Source organism: Pseudorca crassidens, chromosome 16, assembly GCF_039906515.1.
Source record: "Pseudorca crassidens isolate mPseCra1 chromosome 16, mPseCra1.hap1, whole genome shotgun sequence".
NCBI classification, from domain to species: Eukaryota; Metazoa; Chordata; class Mammalia; order Artiodactyla; family Delphinidae; genus Pseudorca; species Pseudorca crassidens.
This window is the reverse complement of record NC_090311.1, coordinates 34,615,584-34,641,349: the sequence shown is the minus strand read 5'-3', so window position 1 is coordinate 34,641,349 and position 25,766 is coordinate 34,615,584. Positions and strand designations below refer to the sequence as shown.

The 25,766-nt window shown below is 34.8% G+C and overlaps 1 protein-coding gene across 2 annotated transcripts in view; it reads left to right on the top strand.

Annotated features, from left to right (window-relative positions):
- Positions 1–25,766, top strand: part of BTAF1 (B-TFIID TATA-box binding protein associated factor 1) — a 95,706-nt gene that overhangs the window by 12,793 nt on the left and 57,147 nt on the right. The window contains exons 3-14 of one of the 2 annotated variants that reach the window (XM_067710012.1): positions 3,004–3,118; positions 4,851–4,997; positions 11,116–11,279; positions 13,991–14,127; positions 16,430–16,559; positions 16,836–16,904; positions 17,996–18,085; positions 18,780–18,875; positions 18,975–19,151; positions 19,851–19,991; positions 20,808–20,932; positions 23,638–23,758. In XM_067710012.1, the coding sequence (XP_067566113.1) occupies positions 3,004–3,118; positions 4,851–4,997; positions 11,116–11,279; positions 13,991–14,127; positions 16,430–16,559; positions 16,836–16,904; positions 17,996–18,085; positions 18,780–18,875; positions 18,975–19,151; positions 19,851–19,991; positions 20,808–20,932; positions 23,638–23,758 (1,512 nt within the window). Of the gene's footprint in view, positions 1–3,003; positions 3,119–4,850; positions 4,998–5,587; positions 5,613–11,115; positions 11,280–13,990; positions 14,128–16,429; positions 16,560–16,835; positions 16,905–17,995; positions 18,086–18,779; positions 18,876–18,974; positions 19,152–19,850; positions 19,992–20,807; positions 20,933–23,637; positions 23,759–25,766 lie in introns of those variants that run through there. The other variant, XM_067710013.1, reaches the window with a different exon arrangement.

The window sequence follows — 25,766 nt, the reverse complement described above, 5'->3', positions numbered from 1 at the left end:
TATACTAGTTGGCAGTCTTCAAATGGATGAGTACTCATGGGTAATGGTGGAAATATATGAGAAGCTAGTTGTTACATTCTTAGTTATTAGCTCTTTGAAAGTGGAGCCTTTCTGCTTTGGTGGATAAGTATTTTCCTAATCCTAGCCCATGTTCTTTCCCTAAGCAATGCTTTATTTTTACTGAACTCTGTGGGCTTGTAGAAGTGTGACTGTATGATAGTAAGTAGCAAATTCCATGTATTTAATTCTCTGGCATGCAAAGTAAAAACAGGAGTGCTTTGTATCTGTGTTTAGGGGGGTGGGAGCGGTGGATAGAGGATAAGGTGGGAAGCACTATGATAGCCCAGATATTGGAAGACTCAATATATCCCTGTTCCCACCAGTCTTATCTCATCCTTTCATTCTGATTTGTCCCTCCCTGCTTCCTATGAGTAGGAGTTCTAAGCCCTTTGTCATCATACACAAACCTGCACTCTATTGTTCCTATCATAGGGGCTAACAGCGATTCTCATTCCAATGCACTCCCCACTTAGATACTATCAGAACTTTCTAACCAAGATGTCGATGAAGAGGTAGTGATTTGACATCTACAGGCTCCATATTCTCAGAATGGAGAAGGGTGCGTATGAGGCAATACCATACTCATGTGAAAGGTGTGGGGATAGAGAGGTATACCCATTTATTTTCATCCCAAGGGAAGAGATGGAGGACTGAATGAGCTGAAACTGGAAACAATGAACAAGACTAACTTGTGCTGAACTGAGAAAAGGTTTCCAGACTTCCAAGTTAGTTCTGGTCTTCTTAACTCAGACCCCACCATATGGCTGCCATCAAGTAATTCCAAAAGAGGCAAAGTTTGTTTTTAGCACCTTCTGACCTCCTATGCCCTCTCTGCCCTCGTGTTTTCCTATTGCCTTTGGTTTTATTTTTTTAAAAACAGCTTTATTGAAATATAATTTACATACCGTACAATTCACCCAGATAAAGTGTACAATTCAGTGATTTTTAGCATATTCACAGATATGTGCAACCATCACCACAATCTAATTTTAAAACATTTCTATCACCCCTAAAAGAAACTTCATGCCTATTACCAGTCACTCTCCATCACTCCCCCTCCCATAGCCAGTCCTAGGCAACCCCTAATCTACCCTCTGTCTATAGATTTGCTGATTTTGAACATTTTATATAAATGTGTGACCTTTTGTGATTGGTTTTTTCACTTAAAGTATTATTTTTAGGGTTCATTCATATTGTAGCATGTTTTGTTTTTCATTCTTTTTTATCGCCAAATATTGTTCCATTGTATGGATATGGATAATGCTGTATGGATATAGCACATTTTATTTATCTCTTCATCAGTTGATGGACATTTTGGTTGTTTCCACTTTTTGGCCTGTTATGAATAAAGCTGCTATGAAAATTTGTGTGCAAGTTTTTGTGTGGATGTATGTTTTCATACGTGGGTGTATACCAGAGAGCAGAATTGCTGGGTCATATGGTAACTGTGTTTATTTAACTTTATGAGGAACTGCCAGACTGCTTTCCAAACTGGCTCCACCATATTACATTCCCAACAGCATGTATGAGAGGTTGGATTTCTCCACATACTCGCCAACACTTAACTATTAACTGACTTTGTTTATATCCGTACCAGTGAGTATGAAGTGATATTGTAGTTTTGATTTGCATTTTTCTGATGACTAATGACATTGAACATCTTTTCATTTTTTTATTGACCATTTCTATATCTTCTTTGGAGACCTGTCTGTTCAGATTCTTTGCCCATTTTTAAGTGGGATATGTGTTCTTTTATTAATGAGGTGTAGGAGTTCTTTATATATTTTAGATACAAGCCCCTTATCAGGTATGGGGTTTGCAAATATGTTCTTCTAGTCTGTGGATTGTCTTTTCACTTTCTTGATGGTATCCTTTGAAGCACAAAAGTTATTAATTTCAGTGAAGCCGAATTTATCTTTTTTTTCTTTTTTTAAATACATCACTTGTGTGCTCTTGAGATCATATCTAAGAAACCTTTGCCTAACCCAAGTTTACAAAGGTTTATTCCCATGTTTTCTTCTAACAGTTTTATAGTTTTAGCTCTTATTTTTAGGCTTCTGGTCTATTTTGAGTTAGTTTTTGTGTCTTGTGTGAGGTAGGGATTTTAAGTCATTATTTTGTTGCTCTAGTACCATTTGCTGAAAAAACCCCTTTTTTCCCATTGAATTGTCTTGGCACTGTTGTTGAAATCTGTTGACCATAGACACATAGTATTATTTTTGGACTCTAAATTCTATTCCATTGATCTATGTATCTGTCCTTCTGCCAGTACAATGCTATCTTGATTATTGTTGCTTTGTAGTAAGTTTTGAAATCAAGAAGTGTGAGGCTGCCAACTTTATTATTCTTTTTCAAGATTCTTTCGATGATTATGGGTCCCTTACATTTCCATATAAATTTTAGGATTAACTTGTCAATTTCTGAAAAAAAGCCAGCTGGGATTTTGATAGGAATTGTATTGAGTCTGTATTCAATTTAGGGGGTATTACTATCTTAACGATATTAAGTCTTCCAGTCCATGAACATGAGATGTTTATTTAGGTCTTATTTAATTTCTTTCAGTAGTATTTTGAATTTTTTTGTCGTCTTCAATATACAAGTCTTGTACTTTTTTTGTTAAATTTATTAAGTATTTTATACTTTTTGATACTATTATAAATGAGATTATTTTCTTAATTTCATTTTCAGATTGTTGAAAGTGTACAGAAATACAGCTGATTTTTGTATATTGATGTTACATCTTGCTCTCTTGCTGAACTCATCTTTTCTACTAGTTTTATAACTCTTGTATTAAGTAATGGGACTTAATGAATAATATGCACTTTGCTTTTTACTATGTTAAAAACTATGTTATTTTTAAAATGCACTTAAGCATTCTGTTTTGGCCACTTTGAAAAAACAATATTTTTTGTTATATAACTATTTAATTTTTAATTTTTTAAGGTGTTGATATATTTAAGGAGTACAAATTGGGATACTCGGATTGCAGCAGGACAAGCTGTTGAAGCTATAGTGAAAAATGTACCTGAATGGAATCCAATGCCAAGAACCAAACAAGGTGCTTTTAAGTGGAAAAGTCGGTTGCAGTAAAAACTACACATTTTATATTTTAGTAATTTCACTTTTAAAGACTTAATTTTCATGCTTTTTAGGTGCAGTCTTGTCAGGAAATAATAATGAATACTGTGATTTTTCACCATGTTTTAAAAAACATACTAGACAAACAATGTTTTCTCATATATGTTTTATTTATTTTTCTTTATTTTTTAAATTAATTTTTATTGGAGTATAGTTGCATTATCTCACATATATTTTAAATTATTCTACGGTATGCTTGATTTAGAGATTATTACTTCCCTCAAGGATTAATGTTCTAAAAAAAGAAATCAATACAATGTAAATATTTGAAACAGTCTATTTATTCTTGTTGCTGGGAAAATAGTGTAATTGTTTACTAAATTTAAGCACGATTATGTGTGGATATTTGGAGGGGTCAGTGTTTAGTTTTTTTTATGTGTCTTTTAGATGTCTTTTAGTGGAAATTACTTGTTTTCTGACTGCCTATTATATATGACATTTAAAAATGAATGTATGCTTTTACAAATAGATAAAGGTATACATTTTAATTAAGTGAGAATTTAATATGGTACAAATGCATTTCGTTTTCAAGTCACTTTGATAACATGACTTTTATCATATGTCTTAGCTCGTCTAAAATTTTTGCTTTAATTTGCCTCACCTATTATTTTGAGGGATTGTGTTAATTTGTCTTCTCTCATCAAAAGAAATATATAACCAGAAGAATTTATAACTTGTTTTAGAAAAGAACCTTTTCCATTCCAGCCTATTAATCAAATTCTTTTCAAAACACATTTTTAAAAAAAAATTTTTTTTGTCCTTGCTGCGCAGCTTGTGGGATCTTAGTTCCCTGACCAGGGATTGAATTCACAACCCCTGGAGTGAAAGCGTGGAATCCTAACCACTGGACCACCAGAGAATCCCCCAAAAAACTTTAAAGTAGTTACAGTAGCATTAAAATATATAGTAAGGTTACTTGTTATCATTAGAAAACTTTAAGATATTCATAGCAGTTCCCTTTCAGTTTAGCAATTATACTTTAGTTTACAGATGAATTATATGCAAATGCCAGTTAAACGAACTATTAAGTCAGTGAACAATTACAGTACATTTAAAAATTTACAATGCCATAACCTTTTTGGGGGAATACAGAACATTTTATAGATAGTTTTAGACCCCAGTTGGATATTTAATTTTAGCAATTTGCCAGGAGATTGTAATTTGCTTTATATTATGAGAAAAGAGTCCTATTGATTGAGTACTTCCTTTATGTCCTAGATATTCCTCAGGTATAGGGAATGATGATGCTCACTAGTTTTATTTATGAATACATTCTATGAATATGTTTATCTTCCAATTTATCACTATAATAAACTACCTTGGTATTTTTTAACTGTTTAACAGATTGCACGATTTTTAACATACGTATTTCAACATGGGGATGCATTTCTTCATATGACATTGTGCTTTCATAGTCAAAAAGTTATACACACACCCACTGACATTCTGATACTTTGTAGTAAGGGAGCCACCTACTAAATAATTTTTTCATAAATAATAGTTGATCATAAGTAAATTCACAGTAGCTTTTCTACTTCTTCCACATTTTACTTTTCTTAAAGTACCCTCCCCCCTGCTCCCCCTGAAGTGATGCTATTTTCTTTCGTTCTATACTTTGGCTATATAATCAAATGTTTTTAAACCTCATCTAGAAACTACTTCAGAAGGTGCTATGGAAGATTCATCTACTACAGATCGATTGAATTTTGACAGATTTGATATATGTAGATTATTACAACATGGGGCATCACTTTTGGGATCTGCTGGTGCAGAATTTGAAGTACAAGATGAAAAATCAGGTATGTAGTAGTAGTCCTACAGAAAAAAGTCTGAAATGCATGCATTCAGACCAGTTTGTTACTTGGCGTGCTATGTTATCAGTCATGCAAAATCTAACAGATGTCATGAAATGCAAATTCACTGAAGTTTTCAGTTTGAGGTGTGGGGCATGCAGGTGGGGAAGGTAACCAGAAGCACTTTGTCTAAAGCTACTATAGGAATATTTTTCTTCCCTTAGTTGAATATGTACTATATATATATATATGCACCATTAATAGATACATATTAATATTTCAGTATTTCAATATAGAAATTGTAAAGTGGTACCCAAGAGCTTCAGTTGAATAGATTTTAAAAGCCAGGATTAGTACAGATTGTGGTAATGTTTTCACAATTCTGGAAATTTTAGAGGCTATGATAGTTTCCTTTTTATCATATGTTTTAAACATTTATATAATTGGATCTACTTAGGCTGATGACCAAAGCAAAAACTAAAAATGAAAAATAAGTCTTAGATAGGTAATTGTCCCATTATCTTTAAACTTACAGAATCCATCTGGATATAAATAAATGTTTTGGCCATTCAAGATTGATGCCTTGAGTGGAAAAAACCTTGATGTTTTTAATGGATTTCTGTAAGTAAATAAGTTGCTTTTTTGACTAAAACCAAAACAGAACAGTGTTTTGTTTTGTTGCTAATTTATTATTAGTCAAAGCATATCTGTCTAAGTTAATGAAATGATCTTCAATTTGTTTATTTAAAAAAATGTCAAATACCCATTTCTTCTTTCCTAATATACTTTGTATTGAAAGATCTAGTGTCATTATTTATGGAGAGAATTAAGAGGAGAACTTGCTTAGGTTCCAGAAAAGCACAGTTTTTTTTTTTAATAAGGGAGGTAGAAGTCTTCAGAAACTTTCCAATTTGAAAAAGTTATCTCTAAGTTTACTAATTAGTAAGTTTACTAATCTTACTAGTGTACCCATGGACATGATGAGAGATCATTGGCCCTTATCTAAGGATAAAAGTCAGTGTCACTTTTGTCACTTAAAAAAAAGTACGTGTTTGGGTCGTATCTTAAAGATTCTGATTTAATAGATCTGTGGAGAGTTTTGGGAAATTGTATATTAAAAGAAAAAGCCCCACAGGTGACTGATATGTAAGCAGGATTGGGAACCCCAGTTTTCTTGGAATTCAGTTTTTAATGCTGATAAGTCATAGCATGCTGAAGAGTGCTCATTAAAACCCTCTAATTAGGTTTTCTTTAAATATCTGCTCAGCTGTGTTGGTCTCTACATATTTATAAATTACACATATTATGATTTGCATAGGTGCCAGTCTGAGTTTCCTTTGCAGTTGGTTATTTTCCCCAATAGTACTTTCCCTGGAATGAGAGGACCAATTTTAGGCTCTTTGTAAGTGTACTAAACTTATAATCCAGCAGCCTTCATTTTGGATGCCTAGTGTTTTTCCCTCTGGGTAGAGTAGCCTTAAATTTTTTTTTTTAATGTAGCTTTAGAGAGATATAATTCATATACGATAGAAATCCCCATTTTAAAAGTGTCCAATTCAGTGGCTTTTAGTAGATTCACAATTGTGTGTAGTTAATTTTAGAACATTGTCTCAAGAAGAAATCCTGTATCCTTTAGCAACCACCCTACATCCTTCCCTTCTCTTCCCATCCCTAAGGACCATTAATTTACTTCCTGTAGCTATAGATTTGCCTACTATGGACATTTCATATAAATTGAATCATATAATATGTAGTCTTTTGTGACTGGCTTCTTTTTACTTAGCAGAATATTTCCAAGATTTATCCATATTGTAGTATATATATTAGTACTGTTTTCATTTTTTTCGTAAGTAGTAGTTACTACTGTTACAGGGTGTATCAGTTTTTAAATTGTGATAGAATATAGATAACATAAAATTTACCATCTTAATCATTTTTAACTGTACAGTTCAGTAGTATTAAGTACATTCATATTGTTGTACAGCCAATCTCCAGAACTCTTTTCATCTTGCAAAACCGAAACTTTATACCCATTAAACAGCAATTCCATTCCTTTTCCCCCTCACTCCCTGGCAACCACTGTTTTACTTTCTGTCTCTGAATTTGACTACTCGAGGTACTTCATATACATGGAATCATACAATATTTGTCCTTTCGTGACCGACTTATTTCACTTAACATAATCTTTCATGTTTACCTATGTTGTTGTATGTGTCAGAATTTCCTTCTGTTTTAGGGCTGAATAATATTCCAGTGTATGTTTATACCACATTTTGTTTATCCATTCATCCATCAGTGGACACTTGGGTTGCTTCTACCTTTTGCTTATTGTGAATAATGCTGCTATGTACGTGGGTGTACAAATATCTGTTTGAATTCCTGCTTCCAGTTCTTTTGGATTTATGCCAAGAATTGGAATTATAGGATCATATGGTAATTCTGTTTTTGATTTTTTTTTTTAGAACTGCCATACTGGCAGTTCCATGGTGGCTGTTCCATTTTACATTCCCATCAACAATCTATGAGGTTTCCATCTTCTCCACATAACCTTGTCAACGCTTGTTATTTTCTGGCTTTTTTGGCAGTAGCCATATTGGTAGGTGTGAAGTTATTTTATTTTCTGGCTGAATAACATTCCATTGTATGAATATCACATTTTGTTTATTCATTCATAGGCTGAAGACATTTGGGTTGTTTCCACTCTTTTGGCTATTATGCATAATGCTGCCAATAAATGTTCATGTACAGATTTTTGTGTGGGTGTATGTTTTCATTTCTCCTATGTAGATACATAAGAGTGGACTTGGTGGGTCATATGGTAACTATGTTTTACCATTCGAGGAACTGCCAGACTGTTCTCCAAACTGGCTTCACCATTTCACATTCCTCTAGCAGGATACAAGGATTCCGATCTCTCCACATCCTTGCCAACGCTTGCTTGTTATTAACTGACTTTGACTATATCCATACCAGTGACTGTGAAGTGATATCTCATTGTAGTTTTGATTTGCATTTTTCTGATGACTAATGATGTTGAACATATTTTCATGTGTTTATTGACCATTTCTGTATCTTTGGAGACCTGTCTATTCAGATCCTTTGCCCATTCTTAAGTGGGATATTTGTTCTTTTATTAATGAGATATAAGAGGTCTTTATATATTCTTTGTACAAATCTCTTATCTGATATGTGATTTACAAATATTTCCTCCTATTCTGTGCATCTTTTCACTTTCCTGATGGTAACCTTTGAAGCATAAACATTTTTAAGAAGTCCAATTTATCTTTTTCTTTTGTTTCTCGAGCTTTTTGATGTCATATGTAAGAAGCTATTGCCAAATCTAGGGTCATTTACCCCTGTGTTTTCTCTAAGAGTTTTATAGCTATAACTCTTACTCTTAGGTATTTGATCTGTTTTGAGTTCATTTTTGTATGTTGTGAGGTTAAGGATCCAACATCATTCTTTACATGTGGCTATCCTGTTGTCTCAACACCATTTGTTGAAAAGATTCTTCTTTCCCCACTGAATTTTCTTTGCACCCTTCATGAAAACCAGTTGGCGGTAGACATATAGTTTTATTACTGGACTCTCAGTTCTATTCAATTGATGTCTTTCTTTAGGCCAGTACCTCTTTGTCTTGGTCACCATTGCTTTCTGGTAATTTTTAAAATCAAGAAGGAGGGTGGGAGGGAGGGAGACGCAAGAGGGAAGAGATATGGGGATATATGTATATGTATAGCTGATTCACTTTGTTATAAAGCAGAAACTAACTGACTAAATAAATAAAAATTTAAAAAATAAAAAAATAAAATCAAGAAGTATGAGCCTTCAACTTTGTTGTTCTTTTTCAGGATTATTTTGGATATTCTCAGTCTCTTGCATTTCTATATGAATTACAGGATCAGTTTGTCAGTGTCTGCAGAAAGCCAGCTGATATTTTGATAGGAATTGTTTTGAATCAGTATATCAATTTGAGAAGTATTACTGTCTTACTATGAGGTATTATGATCTGTGAACATGGAATGTTTTTCCATTTGTTTAGATCTTTAATTTTTTTCACTAGTATTTTGTAGTTTTCAGAATATAAGTTTTAAGTTTTACTTTTGATGTTATTGTTAGTAGAATTATTTTCTTAATTTTATATACAAGTTGTTTGTTTCTTTAAATCGTTTTCTTCCCCTCCCTGTTCTTTTTTTAAATTTTATTTTAAGAAGATGTTGGGGGTAGAAGTTTATTAATTAATTTATTTATTTTGCTGTGTTGGGTCTTTGTTTCTGTGCGAGGGCTGTCTCTAGTTGTGGCAAGTGGGGGCCACTCTTCATCGCGGTGCGCTGGCCTCTCACTTTCGCGGCCTCTCTTGTTGCGGAGCACAGGCTCCAGACGCGCAGGCTCAGTAGTTGTGGCTCACGGGCCTAGTTGCTCTGCGGCATGTAGGATCCTCCCAGACCAGGGCTTGAACCCATGTCCCCTGCATTAGCAGGCAGATTCTCAACCACTGTGCCACCAGGGAAGCCCCACCCCTCCCTTTCTTTAGATGAGGGAACTTTGTATAGCTTTATCTTTGAATTCACTTATAAAACTATTATAATTTACCCTTTGCAAGTGTATGATTCTATTTTTTTTAATAGTTTCTGTTTCTCTAATGAGGTATTCTATCTTTTCATCATTGTGACAATATCCTCCTTTACATTTAGCATTGTTATATTAGCTGCTTAAAAAATCTTGTCTTCCACTTCCAACATCTGGGTCGTCTCAGTGTTGATCTCCATTAATTGTCTTCCTTTTGGGAATGGGTTACATTTTCTTGATTCTTTGTATGTCAGTTAATTTTGGATTGTATTCCTCACATTATAAATGTTTATACCACAGGCTGGATTCTGTTATATTCTTCCAAAGAATGTTTTGATTTGTTTGGTTTAGTTAGTTGTTTTTGCTTACTTGTTTTAATAAGCATTTAATTTGGTGAAACTCAAACTCAGTCTCCTTTGTACTGGGCAACAACTCAAATCCCAATTCAATTTTTAGCTTTAGTTGGACTGTTTGGAGTCTGCCCTGTGCATGCATAGTTCAGAGGTCAGCCAGAGATTTGGCTGAGTTTACAGAATTTGGACTTTCTCTCTGGTTCTCTCCTTTCTGGGTTTTTTCTCTCTACTTCCCAGTGGCTATAGTGATCTCTGACTCTCCTCTAATTCTGCAACAGACAGACTGGGTTTTTACACAACTTTTAAATGTAGGGCGTGGCTGCCCTACGTACCACGGACTGGGTCTACCTTTAGGCTAAAAACATTCAAAAATGGGAAACTCACCTAATGCCATGTCCTTCTTCCAGGTATTGATAACTCCTCCAAGTATATGCCTACGTTTGATCTCTTTCCAGTGCCTTCAGGTGGTTGTTTATTATATTTTAGCTAGAATTTGTTATCTGTGGAGGAGTAGTTCAATAAGAACTTAATCAGCTATTATTGGAAGTTAATCATTATAGAATCATCTCTTGCAACTTAGCTAGTTTAAGCCCAAATTTTTATTTTTAAAATGATACCTTTTGATCTATTTTCCACTGAAATATTGAGAGATTTTTCTTGGGACATTCAAAATCTACTTTTATGCCTTTGTCTTTGTTATTTGGGCTATCAGGACTGTGTCATCTCAGAATACATAAAGGCCACACTTGGAATAAGCATGTATTTGTTGAGATCTTTTTCTGTAAAATAAAATCTAGATTTTTTTTTTAAAGCCTGGTTAGAGCTCTCAGAGAATGTATGAGATTAGCTATAAAATAATAAGATTGGTTTATTTTCATAGGAATAGATCTCATTATATATATACTTGATAATTGACAGTAGGGCAATGGGGTAATCTCAGTGAATTTTTGTTAGCTAGAGTGTTTCGTTAGCTAGAGTGTTTTGTTAGCTAGAACACTGTTTTCCAAGATCCAGTAAAATATTTACTCTATTAGGTAATAAAGTTTATGACATGTTCAGAGATTGTGAGTGTGGTTTGTTTTATTATCAAGAGAGGTATTCTAATGGTTAATTTTTTTTAAAATTTTAATCGAGTCTGATCTTCATGTATTAGAAAACTGCTTAACTGATTTGAAGAAAATGTATTTCTTCTTTGTTTAAAGGTGAAGTGGATCCTAAAGAGAGGATAGCACGCCAACGAAAACTATTACAGAAGAAACTTGGCCTTAATATGGGAGAAGCTATTGGAATGAGCACTGAAGAACTCTTTAATGATGAAGATTTGGATTATACCCCAACTTCAGCAGCGCTTGTAAACAAACAACCTGTAGGTAAAACCTCTGGTTGGTTGATTGCAAGTAATAATACAGGGGGTTTGCTTTATTTTGCTATGCAATTGGAATTTAAAAAAATGCGTTTTTTAATTCTCATTGTTGCTTAGCGTCACCATAATTTAGTGTCTTCATAAGTTGGATTTCTAGTGATAGATTCTAAGGAGACAGAAGTTGCCACCTACCTCATAGACATTGGACTATTAGATAAAAGGTATGGTACATCTTTTAGGAGACACTGGTGTTGAAAAATCCTAGTTGCATCAATTGCTCTTTCTTTGTTCTTCAATGAAGCACAAAAAAATATTTCAGAGGGTGGGAGATAGTAAGGGCTATCATAGTCAGATATGATGATACTAGAAATCTTTACAGCTATGATTCTTTTATTTGAGAAAGTAACAAACATGGTGAAAACTTTCAAACAATGCAGAAGGGCACACAATAGGAAGCAACGCTTTTTAAGTTATTTGTGCATTTTTCCTGAAATTTTCTCTGTATACATAAGTTCTTTTAAGCCATGTTCACCTTGTCTCACTTCATATGGCTTCATATATCAGTATATACAGATTGATCACATTCTTTTTTGACAGCTTCATGCTATTTATATGGCTGTACCATAATTTTGCTCTGTATTTTTCCTGTTCCTGTGTTTTTCCAGTTCCCAATGGATGCCTGTATGCTTCTTTTTTTTATACCATAGACTCTTTTTAAGCTCCAGTAAAAGCTGTGGCTCTCTCCTCAGAAAAATTCACATACATTTGAGATATTACCTTTCAGGGAGTTTAGTGCTCTTTCCTCCTGCCCCTGCAATATCCTTTTAGGGATCTGTGGGTCCCATTAAGAATTCCTGCTTTACATGAAACCCATATCTTCTCATTCCCTTGGCCTTTCCCTTTGCTTAAGAGGAGAAGGGTTCTATTTGCCTTTATACCAGTTGCCCTCTAAACCATTAGAATTTATAAACTAAATTTTTTGGCATTGAGGGGTATGTGATGATGGAACTTTTGCCGGCAAGGGGGCAAAAAAGGCAGATTCTGGAGGGAAAAAGAAGAGTACAGAGGCAGAAAATATAATAACAACCAGGAAGTAATAGAAAGAAATGGGGTACAAAGGGATGCATAAGATATAAATAAAGAAGACAGGACTTTTCTGGTGGTGCAGTGGTTAGGAATCCGCCTGCCAATGCAGGGGACACGGGTTTGAGCCCTGGTCTGGGAAGATCCCACAAGCCGCATAGCAGCTAAGCCCGTGCGCCACAGCTACTGAGCCTGCACTCTAGAGCCCATCAGCCACACCTACTGAGCCCATGTGCCACAGCTACTGAAGCCCACGCACCTAGAGCCCGTGCTCTGCAACAAGAGAAGCCACTGCAATGAGAAGCCCATGCACTGCAACGAAGAGTAGCCCCCACTCACCACAGCTAGAGAAAGCCTGCGTGCAGCAACAAAGACCCAATGCAGCCAAAAATAAATGAATAAATAAGTAAAATTTTAAAAAATAAGGAAGACAATAGAATAAAATAAAGGAAAACAAAAATGTAGTAATGTGATCACAGTGTGGTATTTCGACATGGTGTAGGGAAATGAATGGGTAGGTGTATTAGAGAAAATGGGCTATAGACAGAATAGTTGGATATGGGATGGCAGCAGCAAATTTGAGGTTTGCAGGATCCAAGTTTGGTTGCTTTAGATGTCGCGGACCTTTGGGAAGAGTTGCTGAGGTTAGTTGTTGCCATAGGGTCATCACTGCTGCATTGCCTTGTGTATATGCCAGTGGTCCCTGGACCAAGTCTGTAGCAGGGCACCCACACCAGTGAGCCTAATTGGTTGTAGAAGTGTAAATTTCAATTGAATCTTAATTGGTTAAGGGCAGAAAGGATTTTTAGTCTTGCACTCAAAGCATTTTTGTTCACATCCTTAATAATGTCTCCCATGAATGCAAAAGAGATCAAAAACAGTATGCAGTGAGTGATTAAGAGGGAAAAAACATATAGGCTAAGTTAACTATAGGACGCTGGCCCAGTTACTAAAACTATATGGCTATAGTTATTTTTATTTTTTTTAGTAGAAGATGATTATCATTGTTTAAAAATTGACATTCTTTATTATAACTTTTGGATGGTAGTATGGTTTTTATTTTGTTTTTGCCTGTGTTGGGTCTTTGTTGCTGTATGCGGCCTTTCTCTAGCTGTGGCGAGCAGGGGCTACTCTTCTTTGTGGTGCGTGGGCTTCTCATTGCGGTGCTTCTGTTGTTGCAGAGCATGGGCTCTATGCACGTGGGCTTCAGTAGTTGTGTCTCACATGCTTAGTTGCCCCACGGGCATGTGGGATATTCCCGGACCAGGGATCAAACCCATGTCCCCTGCATTGGCAGGCGGATTCTTAACCACTATGCCACCAGGGAAGTCCTAGTATGGTTATTTTGAAGTCTCACCTCTTCAAAGCCCTCACTGGGGTCAAGATCACACATTTTTGCCTTATCTGTGGCAAATGAGCATTTCCTGGCAATTGAAAGAATAGGGGAGAAGGAAGAAGAGAGTGAAATTATGGTACAGTCATACAGCAGAATAGCATGAAGCTGTCAAAGAAGAATGTAATCAATTTGTGTATAGTGAAATTTACAGACTTTAGTCCTCTTCTGAGGCTGAGACTATGGGTATATATTCTAACTTAAGAAGTTCAAATTCAGAATTCTTTTATTCTTTTAGACTCTCCAGGCAGCTGAATTGATTGACTCAGAGTTTCGAACAGGAATGAGCAATAGACAAAAGAACAAAGCTAAAAGAATGGCCAAGTTATTTGCAAAACAGAGATCCAGGGATGCAGTGGAAACTAATGAGAAGAGGTAATAATCTTTTTCTGCTTATTTAAAACAGTAATGTTGGTTAGCTTAAATCTGGGTCTGCTTGATTTCTAAAAACATTTTGATGACATTGTCTTTGGCTGTGGAGTACCATTTGGATTGTCTTTCTCAATTGTCAGAGAGTATTTACTATTATTAGTAGACTAGGGACTATTATTAGTTGTCCTAGGGACTAGGACAACTTTCCCAGAAAAATCTACGTATGCACATTTTTTTTTTTCTTAATAATTATGAGCCCTGAATGAGGATTGAAGATCTTCCAAGGGGAGTGCATTCCAGGTAGCAGGAACCAAATGTAAATGCCTTAATCATGGAATATTCAAGAAACAGAAAGAAAGGCTGTATGACTGGGATGAATAGACAGAAGCAAGAGTAGTAGAGAATGAAGTCAGAGAGATGGCCTGAGGACTACAAGTTAAGAATACTACATTTATAAACTGGGTATTATATCACCTGTTCCCTGGCTGGGGGCTAATCCAAATAGTGGGTAATAATCCAGGCTTGTTTACCTAATTCTGTTGTAGGAAAGACCTCTGGGGGTAAAATCACTGTCCTCACTTTCTTAATGAGTTCATAAAAATGATACCTGTGTGGCTTGGAGTAGCATTTCTCAAGGAGTGGTTCAAAACAACCCCCTTCATAAACATTTTGAGAAGCTTGTTAAAATGTAGATTCTTGGGCCCCACTTAACTCTTAAATCAGAATCTTTAATGGTGTCCAAGAAATGTTTGAGGAAATGGTGCAATTCATAAACACATGAGATCCTATGAAAATAAGCTTTTGTTGCAGATAACAGAACTTTTTGTTATTCTTTCCATTCATATAAAGCTAAAAAGTTAAGTGTTTACAGCGTTTATTTAAAAGCTAGGCATATGGTGGGGTAAACAATAAACATCTACTTGGTATAAATTTTTACTTGGAGTTGTTTTTTTAAGTATAAAATCTTTATTGATCTTGTTAACTACAGGTTTTTTTTTTTTAAGTTAACAGCTCATTAGGATCGTGTAGTAACCTAGTAAGTGTTTTTACTGACTTCTATTCATTTAAGACTTTTACCCAAATATCTGAATATTGGAAATAATAGACCTTATTTTTCAGAGCCCATGACTCATTCATTACACAGATCTTTATTAAATACTTTTTATGTGCCAGATACTGTTCTACGCTCTCATGATACAGTAGTGAATAAAATAGGTAGGAACTCCTGTCTTCGTGGAGCTTACATTCTAGAGGGAAAGATAGATGAGGAATAAGATAAATAATTATTTTAATGGTAAGGGTTAATAAGGAAAAAAGAGGTAAAGCAAGGAACAAACAAGTGAAATGTATTGTGGGGAGGGTGTTTTAAATTTTAGATAGGATGGTCAGGGAGAGATTCACAGAGGTTACTTTTCAGTAAAGATATGAAAGAAGTGAGGATGCTAGCCAGCCCTGGAAACATCTTAAAAAGACATTCCAAATAGAGGGAATAGCAAGGACAAAAGCCTGGAAGTAGAAACATGCTTAACAAGTTCAAAGACAGTAAAATGACCAACCAGTGTGACTAGATTGAATTAGAAATAATTAGAATAATAATAGTCTCCGATTTCTTTCATCACCTACAGAAAAAATGGTTGGCCAAGATTGCACTATTAAGGTGGAAGGTGGGGCCTGGTGGATATCTATAGAAAATAATGCTGTGTATACCTTAACAATGCTAATTCTTTCTTTCTGTTAATAATTCAATAAAGCAGTTACTTGTCTTCTCCTTTGTAATATTTTGTTATTAGTCTAGCCTCTGTTTTTGTTCTTTTAGTCATAAAATTTTCCTCAAATTTTCTGCACACATTTTTCATCTTCTAATAGTCTTATCTCTATATTTTTCAAGAACTAGTACGATTATAGTGTGTTGCTCAGTATATTAGTTTTTTTCAGGGTACAAAAGCCTAAAAAAAAAGTTATGCTGGGCCAGATTTAGGTTGTTAGGCCAAAAGAGTTTAAAATAAAAAGGAGAGGAGCTGGTTGTAGAGAGAAGGGGAAAAAAGAATACATTGTTAAATTTGAGATCCAGTCTGAAAGCAAGACGTCTTTGACCTTTTTACATTTATCAGTAAGAGTAGTAGGATAAAGTTTGCTCAAACATTTTTAAGCAGTTAATCTTAGTTATTTGATACATGAAATTGTAAGTAAACCATATAAGCAGAAAATGGCAAAACATTTGTTAAAATGATAGATTCTCTTACATTCATTGTGGTTAACATTATCCTTTATTCACTTTTTTTAAATGGTGACTTTTTTTTTTTAGCAATGATAGCACTGATGGGGAACCAGAAGAAAAGAGACGAAAAATAGCCAATGTTGTTATTAATCAGTCTGCAAATGATTCCAAAGTCCTGATTGATAATATTCCAGACAGTTCTGCCTTAATTGAAGAGGTACTATTGAAATGCCATAAAATGTCCTTTGAAATTGTTTATAATTTTTTCATACTAATGTGTTAGTAGATGGTATATAATAATGTGTCACTTGAGAGAACTTTTATTATTAAAAATCTAAGTATCTTTACTTCATTAGTAAAAATTGTTAATTATTTAAAAATTTAAAAGCCTGACTATTATTATTAGTCCTACAAATAAATACACCGTATTACTTAAATTATTAGCATAAGATAGATCTTTTAAATTAGTAGTAATTCTGTTTTTCTTATTCAGACAAATGAATGGCCTTTGGAAAGCTTTTGCGAAGAACTTTGCAATGACCTTTTTAATCCCTCCTGGGAGGTAGGATTTCTTCATTACAGTTTCTCTCAGCTCTATTTTCTTGGCTAATGATAAGAACCATGTCAAGCACAATCTGTTTTGTCAGAGTTCCTGTTGTTGCCCTGTATCCTTCTCAGAACCACTGGTCAGGGCACTTCATATCACTCGCCTCTTAAATAGAAAGCTTTAGACTGATTTTCACCTTTTATACCCCTTTTGACATATTTCTTCGGTGAATTGTTCATTTCTTTTCATTCTTTTAGCTATGATATAAAGAGTTGCATGTCTTCCAGACAGTAAAAATTTCATCTGGAAGTGCACAATTTTGATTAAGACTAGTAGTTTCCAAGCAGTAGCTTAGGCTCAGAAATATTTCTTCAAAGAAAATCTTGAACAGGTCTCATGTAAAAGAGATGAACGTGAAGTTCCTCTGGTTGAAATTGAGGGTTGGTAGTCTCAAACGATTCTGTCTCACTTCATTTGGCCTCTGAGTAATTTTAAAACACTGTTTTGGAATACCCTTTAGCACTCTTTCTGCTCCTTGATGTACTTCTATTTAAAGCTATTCAAGTCTTAAATGGGGTCTTGAATAAGTGGGTGCAGTGGCAGTGGCATGTTTCCTCCCTTCCAGATGACACTGCAGAAGGCTACAGGGCTACAGTAAAGTATTAGTCATGAGACATTTTATTTGAATTGTCTTCCTTTGATGCTTAACACTGGTAGCTTTGGAACTTAGTATTGATGTATTTATTTCTAAAATATTGGTGTTTGCGCTATAAAGAACATTATATGATGCTTGTCTCTCCTTTCCTGTGGATGATGCTGAATGCAAGTAGAGGTTAGAGGAGTGACAGCCAGGTGGATTAATATCTCAGAAGGAATTTAGAATAGCTGTTTTCTTGCCTTGATTTTTAAAAAAATTCCACATAATCAAAATTGTGAAATAAATATATGTAATTCTTCTTGGACAATAGAAGAAAAACACATTCTTGTGAAGTACTGCTTAGTTCCAATTTCTTAAAAATCTAATATCCCTTTTTCATACTGAAGCAAAGGTAAACACTGTTTCTTAAGCATTTAACCTCTGATATTTGCTTCTTGGTTCTTACTAGGTTCGACATGGTGCAGGCACTGGACTTAGGGAAATCCTTAAAGCTCATGGGAAAAGTGGTGGTAAAATGGGAGACAGCACTTTAGAAGAGGTAAGTGTAAGTGTAGAAAATCAATAATTATCACCAAGTTTCAGTAGGTGGCCTCTTTTTCCAAGACAGGGAAGTAACAGAGCCATGAAGCAGAAATGAGAGGTAAATAATAAGAAACATGGAAAGGTGAACATAAGGAAAAAGATAAAAACGTTAGGAAGAGGTTTATTTATATTATTTATAGACAGGAAGAATGAGTTCAAGGGAAAGATATGTCTGGAGATATTGAGTGGAAAAATATGTAGAAGCATTAGTATTTGAGCAGGATATAAGGGATTAGAATGTAGAGTAAGGTGAATGAAAGGATAGTTTAAAGGTCAGTAAGTAATATGGTGTTAAAATGGAGACACTGGTAATAGGCTAGATAATAGATACATGATAGATATAATTAATATCAGAGCAGCCTTAAGTGGTTTCTTAATTTCTCTTGGAGTGCAAGTAAAATAATAGAATTCATGAATTTTAAAGATTTTGGTACAGTATATCTAATAATCATGGAAGAGAATGTGGTTAATATTAAAGATAGTAATTGGGACTATTCCATATTTTGGTTATTGTTCCTACAGCTAAAATAATCTGTCCCAGTATTTTGTTTCAGTTTACTATAGTATAATAGTTTAGTTTTAGTTTTTGGACCTAATATGTTTCCCTTAATATGTTTTAATACGTTATTAAAAAGTGATCATTTTAACAGATGATTCAACAGCATCAAGAGTGGTTGGAAGACTTGGTTATTAGACTCCTTTGTGTGTTTGCATTAGACAGATTTGGAGACTTTGTTTCTGATGAAGTAAGTATCGCCTAAGGGAGGCTTTACCCAATCAAATTTCAGATTCTTACAAAATAAGTTTTTTTGCAAATGTGAGTTATCTTACTTTCTCATTTGTAGGTTGTGGCACCAGTTCGTGAAACTTGTGCTCAGACATTAGGTGTGGTGTTAAAACACATGAATGAAACAGGAGTTCATAAGACTGTGGACGTGCTGCTTAAATTACTTACACAAGAACAATGGGAAGTTAGACATGGTGGTCTGCTAGGAATAAAATATGCTTTGGCAGTTCGTCAGGTAAACACTTCAGTTTTTGAAGCATGTATGGGAGAGTTTTTTCCCCCTCTTAGTTATTTTCATTAATTAAATGAATTGGCCCTAGATTCTTAGTGTTACAGGTAAGCCAGTCCTTCAAGATTTGCCTTGTTGAGGTAGTATCATAGAGATAGGTGATGCTAATAAGAACAAATTAAAAGATAGGCTTGGAAACCTGTTTCTGTTTCATAGCAAGACCAGTTCTCGGCGAGATTCCTAGTGTATGATCACAGGAGTAGCCTCTGGGAGCTGCCTTTATTGGGACGATTGAAAAGAGGGTAGTTTGGAGTAATGAGAAGCAGGAAGAGATGGCTTTCTTTCCCTCTTCTCTCGTATTCCCTTTGTTTGTCAGTGGTGTTGAATGAGAAATAGAAGTTAAGGTTCTAGCACAGGGGTGTGTATGTGTGTGTATTCACACTGGGAATTCATAGTCCCGCCTTGAAAACATGTTCTGATGTTTCAAGTCACAATGAATAATGAAGTACTTGATACTGTTGTGTTCTTTTTGAAATGAGATTAGTTACATAGGCATCTGTTGATGTTATTTTTCGTTTCCATTTACATGATTCTTTTTAAATAAATATTGGAATTTGTGCTTCCATATGTAAATTTAATAAAAGATGTTTAAGCACAATAATTGTACTATAGAAAATTAATCTGTTTTGATCTACTCTTTTACAGGATGTAATTAATACTTTATTGCCTAAAGTTTTAACTAGAATAATTGAAGGACTCCAGGATCTTGATGACGATGTGAGAGCTGTTGCTGCAGCATCATTAGTACCTGTGGTAGAAAGCCTTGTGTATCTTCAGACACAAAAAGTAAATATTTTTGCATTTTCTTCATGTAGAGCCTGTTTACATTTGAGGTGTAGCATGTTAGGAAAAACAGACTTTTTTCGCCATTCTCCACTTTTCTTATGACAAATAACCCTCTGATGCATGGAATCTCGATTATATATTATCCTTGGGAAGAGTGAACTGTGTCTATTGATCTTTCCCTTTCATGTACAGAATATGTAGGGAACTTCCTTGAGAAGGAAGCAACCATCCCTTCTTCATTTCATTCCCGGTTTTTAGGAATATGAGATTTTTGTTTGTTTTGATTTTGGTTTTGGCTTTTGGTTTTTTAATCTGGTTTCATCTTTGAAATGCCTCTTTTAAGATCTATCTGACTTCCTTTTGAATTATCAAAACTGGAACACATGTATTTGGGAGTGTGGCAAGCAGTACTTTGAAAGCTCAGAAACTAAATTTGTGCTTCCATGATGATTAGGAATGTATTAAATATATTAAATTACTTTACTCAGAGAGTCCTGACATGTGTGTCTACACTGTATTGGTTTCAAAGTTTAGTTTTTTACATAAAATAGAGTATTGGATAACTTATTTCCTGAATTCTCCATCCCATTATGAGCCTCATTAGAAAGGGCAGTGCCAAAGTAGAGTTGAGTGGCATTAAAAAGAGGGGTAGAGAATTGTTAAAGGCTTCTTAACTTTGCTCAAAACTGGCATTATCCAGGGTCATTGGGATTGTATATGTTGTTGAATCAGTAGTGACTCCTGAGATACAATTTGGCATGACTCGGGAATATTTCTTGCAAAATTAATAACTTTTCTTGATAACTAATCTTACAGGTACCCTTCATTATAAATACATTATGGGATGCTCTTCTGGAACTAGATGATCTAACAGCTTCAACAAATAGTATTATGACTCTTCTTTCATCCTTGTTAACTTATCCTCAGGTTCAACAATGCAGGTAATTATTTCTATTCAGTGGAATAAAGTAAAAAGTGTTTACATACATTTCCAGATAATTAAGCCTAAAAATACAATAGCCTAGCACCGTTTAGAACAGTACGGTAAGTTGGGGATGCCAAAGACAGTTATTTCCAGGAGGACTTTTCTTCTTGACTGTCTAGCCACCAGCTCTTTTGGGGCAGGAACTTAGGTCATATTCTTGGGTTAGTTTATTTATATAATTCTTCGATTTGTTCATCCTGTAATAGTTAACTTTAGAAATACAATTATTACATATTATTTTCACCTCTAGCCCCAGACTATGGAATTTTAGCCTTTGTGACATTTAGTTAATAGAATTACTGTTGAACATCAGTTTTACTTTTTCCAAAATTTGCTACTCTGTAAACTTTTTCTTTGTGATGTTCACTTCAACTCTTGTTCTTGATTTCAGTAATCAGTCATCAGGAAGGGAATACATAATAATGTAATATAATGTCCAAAGTCAGAGTCTGGGTGAAGCCAAAACATAAACCAAAAATTTAAAGTGTTGTTTATTTTCCTATCCTGATATTTGAAATGAAGCTCAGCTAATTAATGTATTCCCTACCTTTTAGACTGGCTCCTGAATATTATTTTCTATTAATAGTATCCCTGGAGATAGAGAAGAAAATCGTATGCAACTTAAAAAAAAAAAATCACAGATGAGAAAGTTATTCTTCTTAGCCTAGTGAGAGTGTTCAATGAATGTTTATGTGGTTATGATTATAAATGATTTCTGGTTCTGTGAGTGCGTCTGTTTCCAATGAAAATCATCAATGTGTGAAAAATGTTTCAAATAATACTGACCTGCTGATAGTCCTTCAATGTTAAATTTAGGCTAGTAGGACAGCTCACAAATTGGAGTAGCAAAATAAATGCCTATAAAATGAAGAAAAAAGTTGAAGTGGTAGTGCATATATGGCGTTTCCTAATTTTCAGATGCTTTCATTGGTATAGGGATTAAATCAGTTAATCTATATGAAAGCCCTTCTCAAGCTTCAAAATGCAAGAGTTCTTAATTACTCTATATCAGGGGTTGGCAAACTTTTTCTGCCCAGATAGTGATGTTTTGGCTTTGTGGGCCATATGATCTCTGTCAAAACTACTCAACTCTGCCATTGTAGCACAAAAGTAGTCATAGATAATACATAAAGGAATGAACATGCCTGCGATCCAATAAAACTTTATTTAAAAAAACCAAGTAGAGTGAATTTGAACTGTGAGCCTTAGTTTGTTGGCACCAGCCCTAAATAAAGACTTTGGACTTTTAAAAAAAAGTAATCAAGTGGACAGTGTCTGGAAAGCTAGATAATGTAAACAAAAATGAAAGAATATAGTGAAAATTCTGTTAATTCAATGAGAAATAATGTAGTTTTTGATTTTTTTTTCAAAATTGCCTTAGAAAATTTGCTTCATATGTTTTGATATTTGGCAGATACTTTCCAGCTTATGTAAGAAGAAATGCAGCATGTATTTGGAGCATGAACAGTTACACTATTAACAAGACCTGTTATAATGCTTTTATAATACATATTTGACTGTTTTATGTCCGTGTGTGCATGTGTTTTAAGTTATAATTTTATAAGTAAATTTACTAAATGTGTAAATAAATTTAAGAAGTGATGTTCATACAAACCTGCAAGTAATGAAAATAGCATTAAAAGATGGACCTCCTGAGAGGAACTAAAAGAACAGATAAATAGTTACAATGACATATTCTTTTTTCCTCATTTCTTTTTCTACAGAGGTATATATTTCAAGTGCTAGTTATAAATAATTTCCTAATTTGAGGTAACTTTTATAAATGACTCACGGATGTGACAGGAATCTTAGTGCAAGTTGTTAGCCTACACGTGGCTTTGCTTGCTTTCCCATTTAAAATCTAATCTGTGAGGGGCTTCCCTGGTGGCGCAGTGGTTGGGAGTCCGCCTGCCGATGCAGGGGACACGGGTTCGTGCCCTGGTCCGGGAAGATCCCACATGCCGCGGAGCAGCTGGGCCCGTGAGCCATGGCCGCTGAGCCTGCGTGTCCAGAGCCTGTGCTCCGCAATGGGAGAGGCCACAACAATGAGAGGCCCGCGTACAGCAAAAAAAAAAAAAATCTAATCTGTGAGAAGGAAGATAATTTGAATTTTCCTAACTTAGTAATGCTAGATCAGGATAACAAATTTCAAATCTACTACCATACCATCTCTTGTTTCTTTTGATATGTGATAGAGATGGCCCCAAAGGGGGTTGTAAGTTATGTGCACCTATTGGTTACCCATTGGGGTTAGCCATGGGAAAGTAGTAAGGATTAGCAATCCTGATTTTGTGTAGGCTGACTACCAGCTAAGATACATGCCCCCATTTTCCTGAGTAAGAACAGACTGAGAATAAGTGCAGTTATATTGGAAAGTTCTAATTTGATAAAGGTTAATTCATGGCATTAGTGCCATAGAACAACCTAATGTTAATATTTCTCCTCTTCTTTATGACTGCATTTGCTCTGTCTGTACTGGTACTATATAATAACGGTTTTGAATGAGGGTGTTAAGCGAATGTTCATATGAAAATTGTATTGTCTTTTTAGAATTTATTCATCAAAAATGATGCTAGGTCCACAAGGAATTGATACTTAGATAATGTATCAATAGAGCTTCAACTGAGAATGAGTAAGATTAATTTGTGTCTTCTTTATTAGTATTCAACAGTCACTCACAGTTTTAGTTCCACGAGTCTGGCCTTTTTTGCATCACACTATATCATCAGTTCGAAGAGCAGCATTGGAAACTCTGTTCACTTTATTATCAACTCAAGACCAGGTAAGAACTAATAACCATAGTAATCTTGAAATTTATATAAATTAATTTTGTAAAATAAATATGATCACCAGGTTACCCTTGCTTCACATAAAGATCAGGAGAATGCTAGGCCTAGTAAAATTGTATGGTGACTCTGTAGACACATAAGAATGTAATCACCATAAGGGCAGAAATATTTTAATATTTTGTTGTAGGTTGTATTCCCAGCACTTGGAATATTGCTTAACACATGGATGGCCCTCAGTGAGTATTTGTCGAATGAAAGATTGATTGAATATTCCCTTCCTGTCAGAGACTTGTTGTTTATTCTTTTCTTGCTCTGTGTGGTTGACAGTTGGATGATTGGCAAAACTCATCCCAGGTTAGAAGGCTACATTTGAAGCTCTGCGGTATGACTCTAAAGACTGATAATAAAATTGCTAGGCACTTACCTTCTCTTAAGGATTACTCAATCTTAAGAGCATGATATTTCAAAGGATATTATACTTCAGGAATAACACAATGAAATGCCTACAGAGAACCTTCAGGTAATATCACTGTGTGAATGCAATCTGTTAATGAGCTGAGGAGTCCTTGCCCTGTCTGTAAAAGGCTTCACATTCCTATTTTAAAAATAGCCCTAAAGGTCAAACAAAATACTAGAATTTAGGGAAACACCATAAGGAATCTATTCGTCTATCATGCTGTTATTTATAGATAGTGCAGTTTGAGACGGTGGTCTTCAAAAAGCAGTGATTAATTTTTTAGACAATATCGTAGGGGTAAATGTCTCTTTTGTGTTCACTAACCATGCATTCATATGTGAATTAGGAATATTCCATGTAGACCTACTTTAATCTACAACATGATGTTGTGTTGCACTACCATGAATCAATGTTTGTAAAGTTTCGTTTTACATTATCTTTTTTGTCTAATCACAGTCTTCTAAGGAAAAACTATCAGGTCTGTTTTATAATCCTTAGTTGATCAGGCATGGGTTCATATGACAAAACCGGCATGGGTTGTTCTGAGTTTTCACTTCATTTTTGTTTTACTTTTGTGAGTTTTGCCTAAATGTTTTTGATGTAAATATTCTTAAATTCACTTTCGGTAGACCTCTTGAAGTTATCAAATTTCTTTCCTTCATGTTGTTGTTGTTGTTGTTGTTTGGAGCAGTTTTAAGTTTATAGAAAAAGAGCAAAAAGTACATAGTTCCCATATGCCCCTACCCATATGCACACAGTTTCCCCTTTAGCTAAGATCTTGCATTAGTGTAGTACATTCGTTACAGTTGATAAACCAATATTGATATATTATTAACAAAGTCTACAGTTTACATTAGGGTTCACTCTTTGTATTGTAGATTCTATGGGGTTTGATAAATGTACGGTGTTATGTGTCCACCATTAGAGTAACATAGAGAATAGTTTCACTGCCCTAAAAAATGCCTGTGGCCCATCTATGCATTTCTACTTTTCCTCCCTTCAGAGCCTTAGCAACCACTGATCCTTTTACTGTCTTCATGGTTTTGCCTTTTGCAGAATGTCATATAGTTGGAGTCATGTAGTAAGTAGCCTTTTAAGAGAGGCTTTTTTTCATTTAGCAATACAGAATTAAGGTTCCTCCATGTTTTTTTGTGACTTGATAGCTCATTTTTTTTTTATCACTGAATAATGTTCCATTGTATGGATGTAACACAGTTCATATATTCACCTATTGAAGGATATTTTTGTTTCTTTCTGTTTGGACCATTATGAACAAAGTTTTAAACATTCACGTGCAGGTTTTTGTGTGGGCATAGTTTTCAGTGAAATACCAAGGAGCACAATTGCTGGATCATATAGTAAGAGTATGTTTAATTTTATAAGAAAGTGTCTTCCAAAAGTGGCTGCACCAGTTTACATTTCCACCAGCAGTGTGAGAGTTTGTGTTCCTCTACATCATCTCCCAGCATTTGATGTTGTCAGTGTTGTGGATTTTAGCCTTTCTAATAAGTGTGTAGTGGTATCTCACTATAGTTTTAATTTGC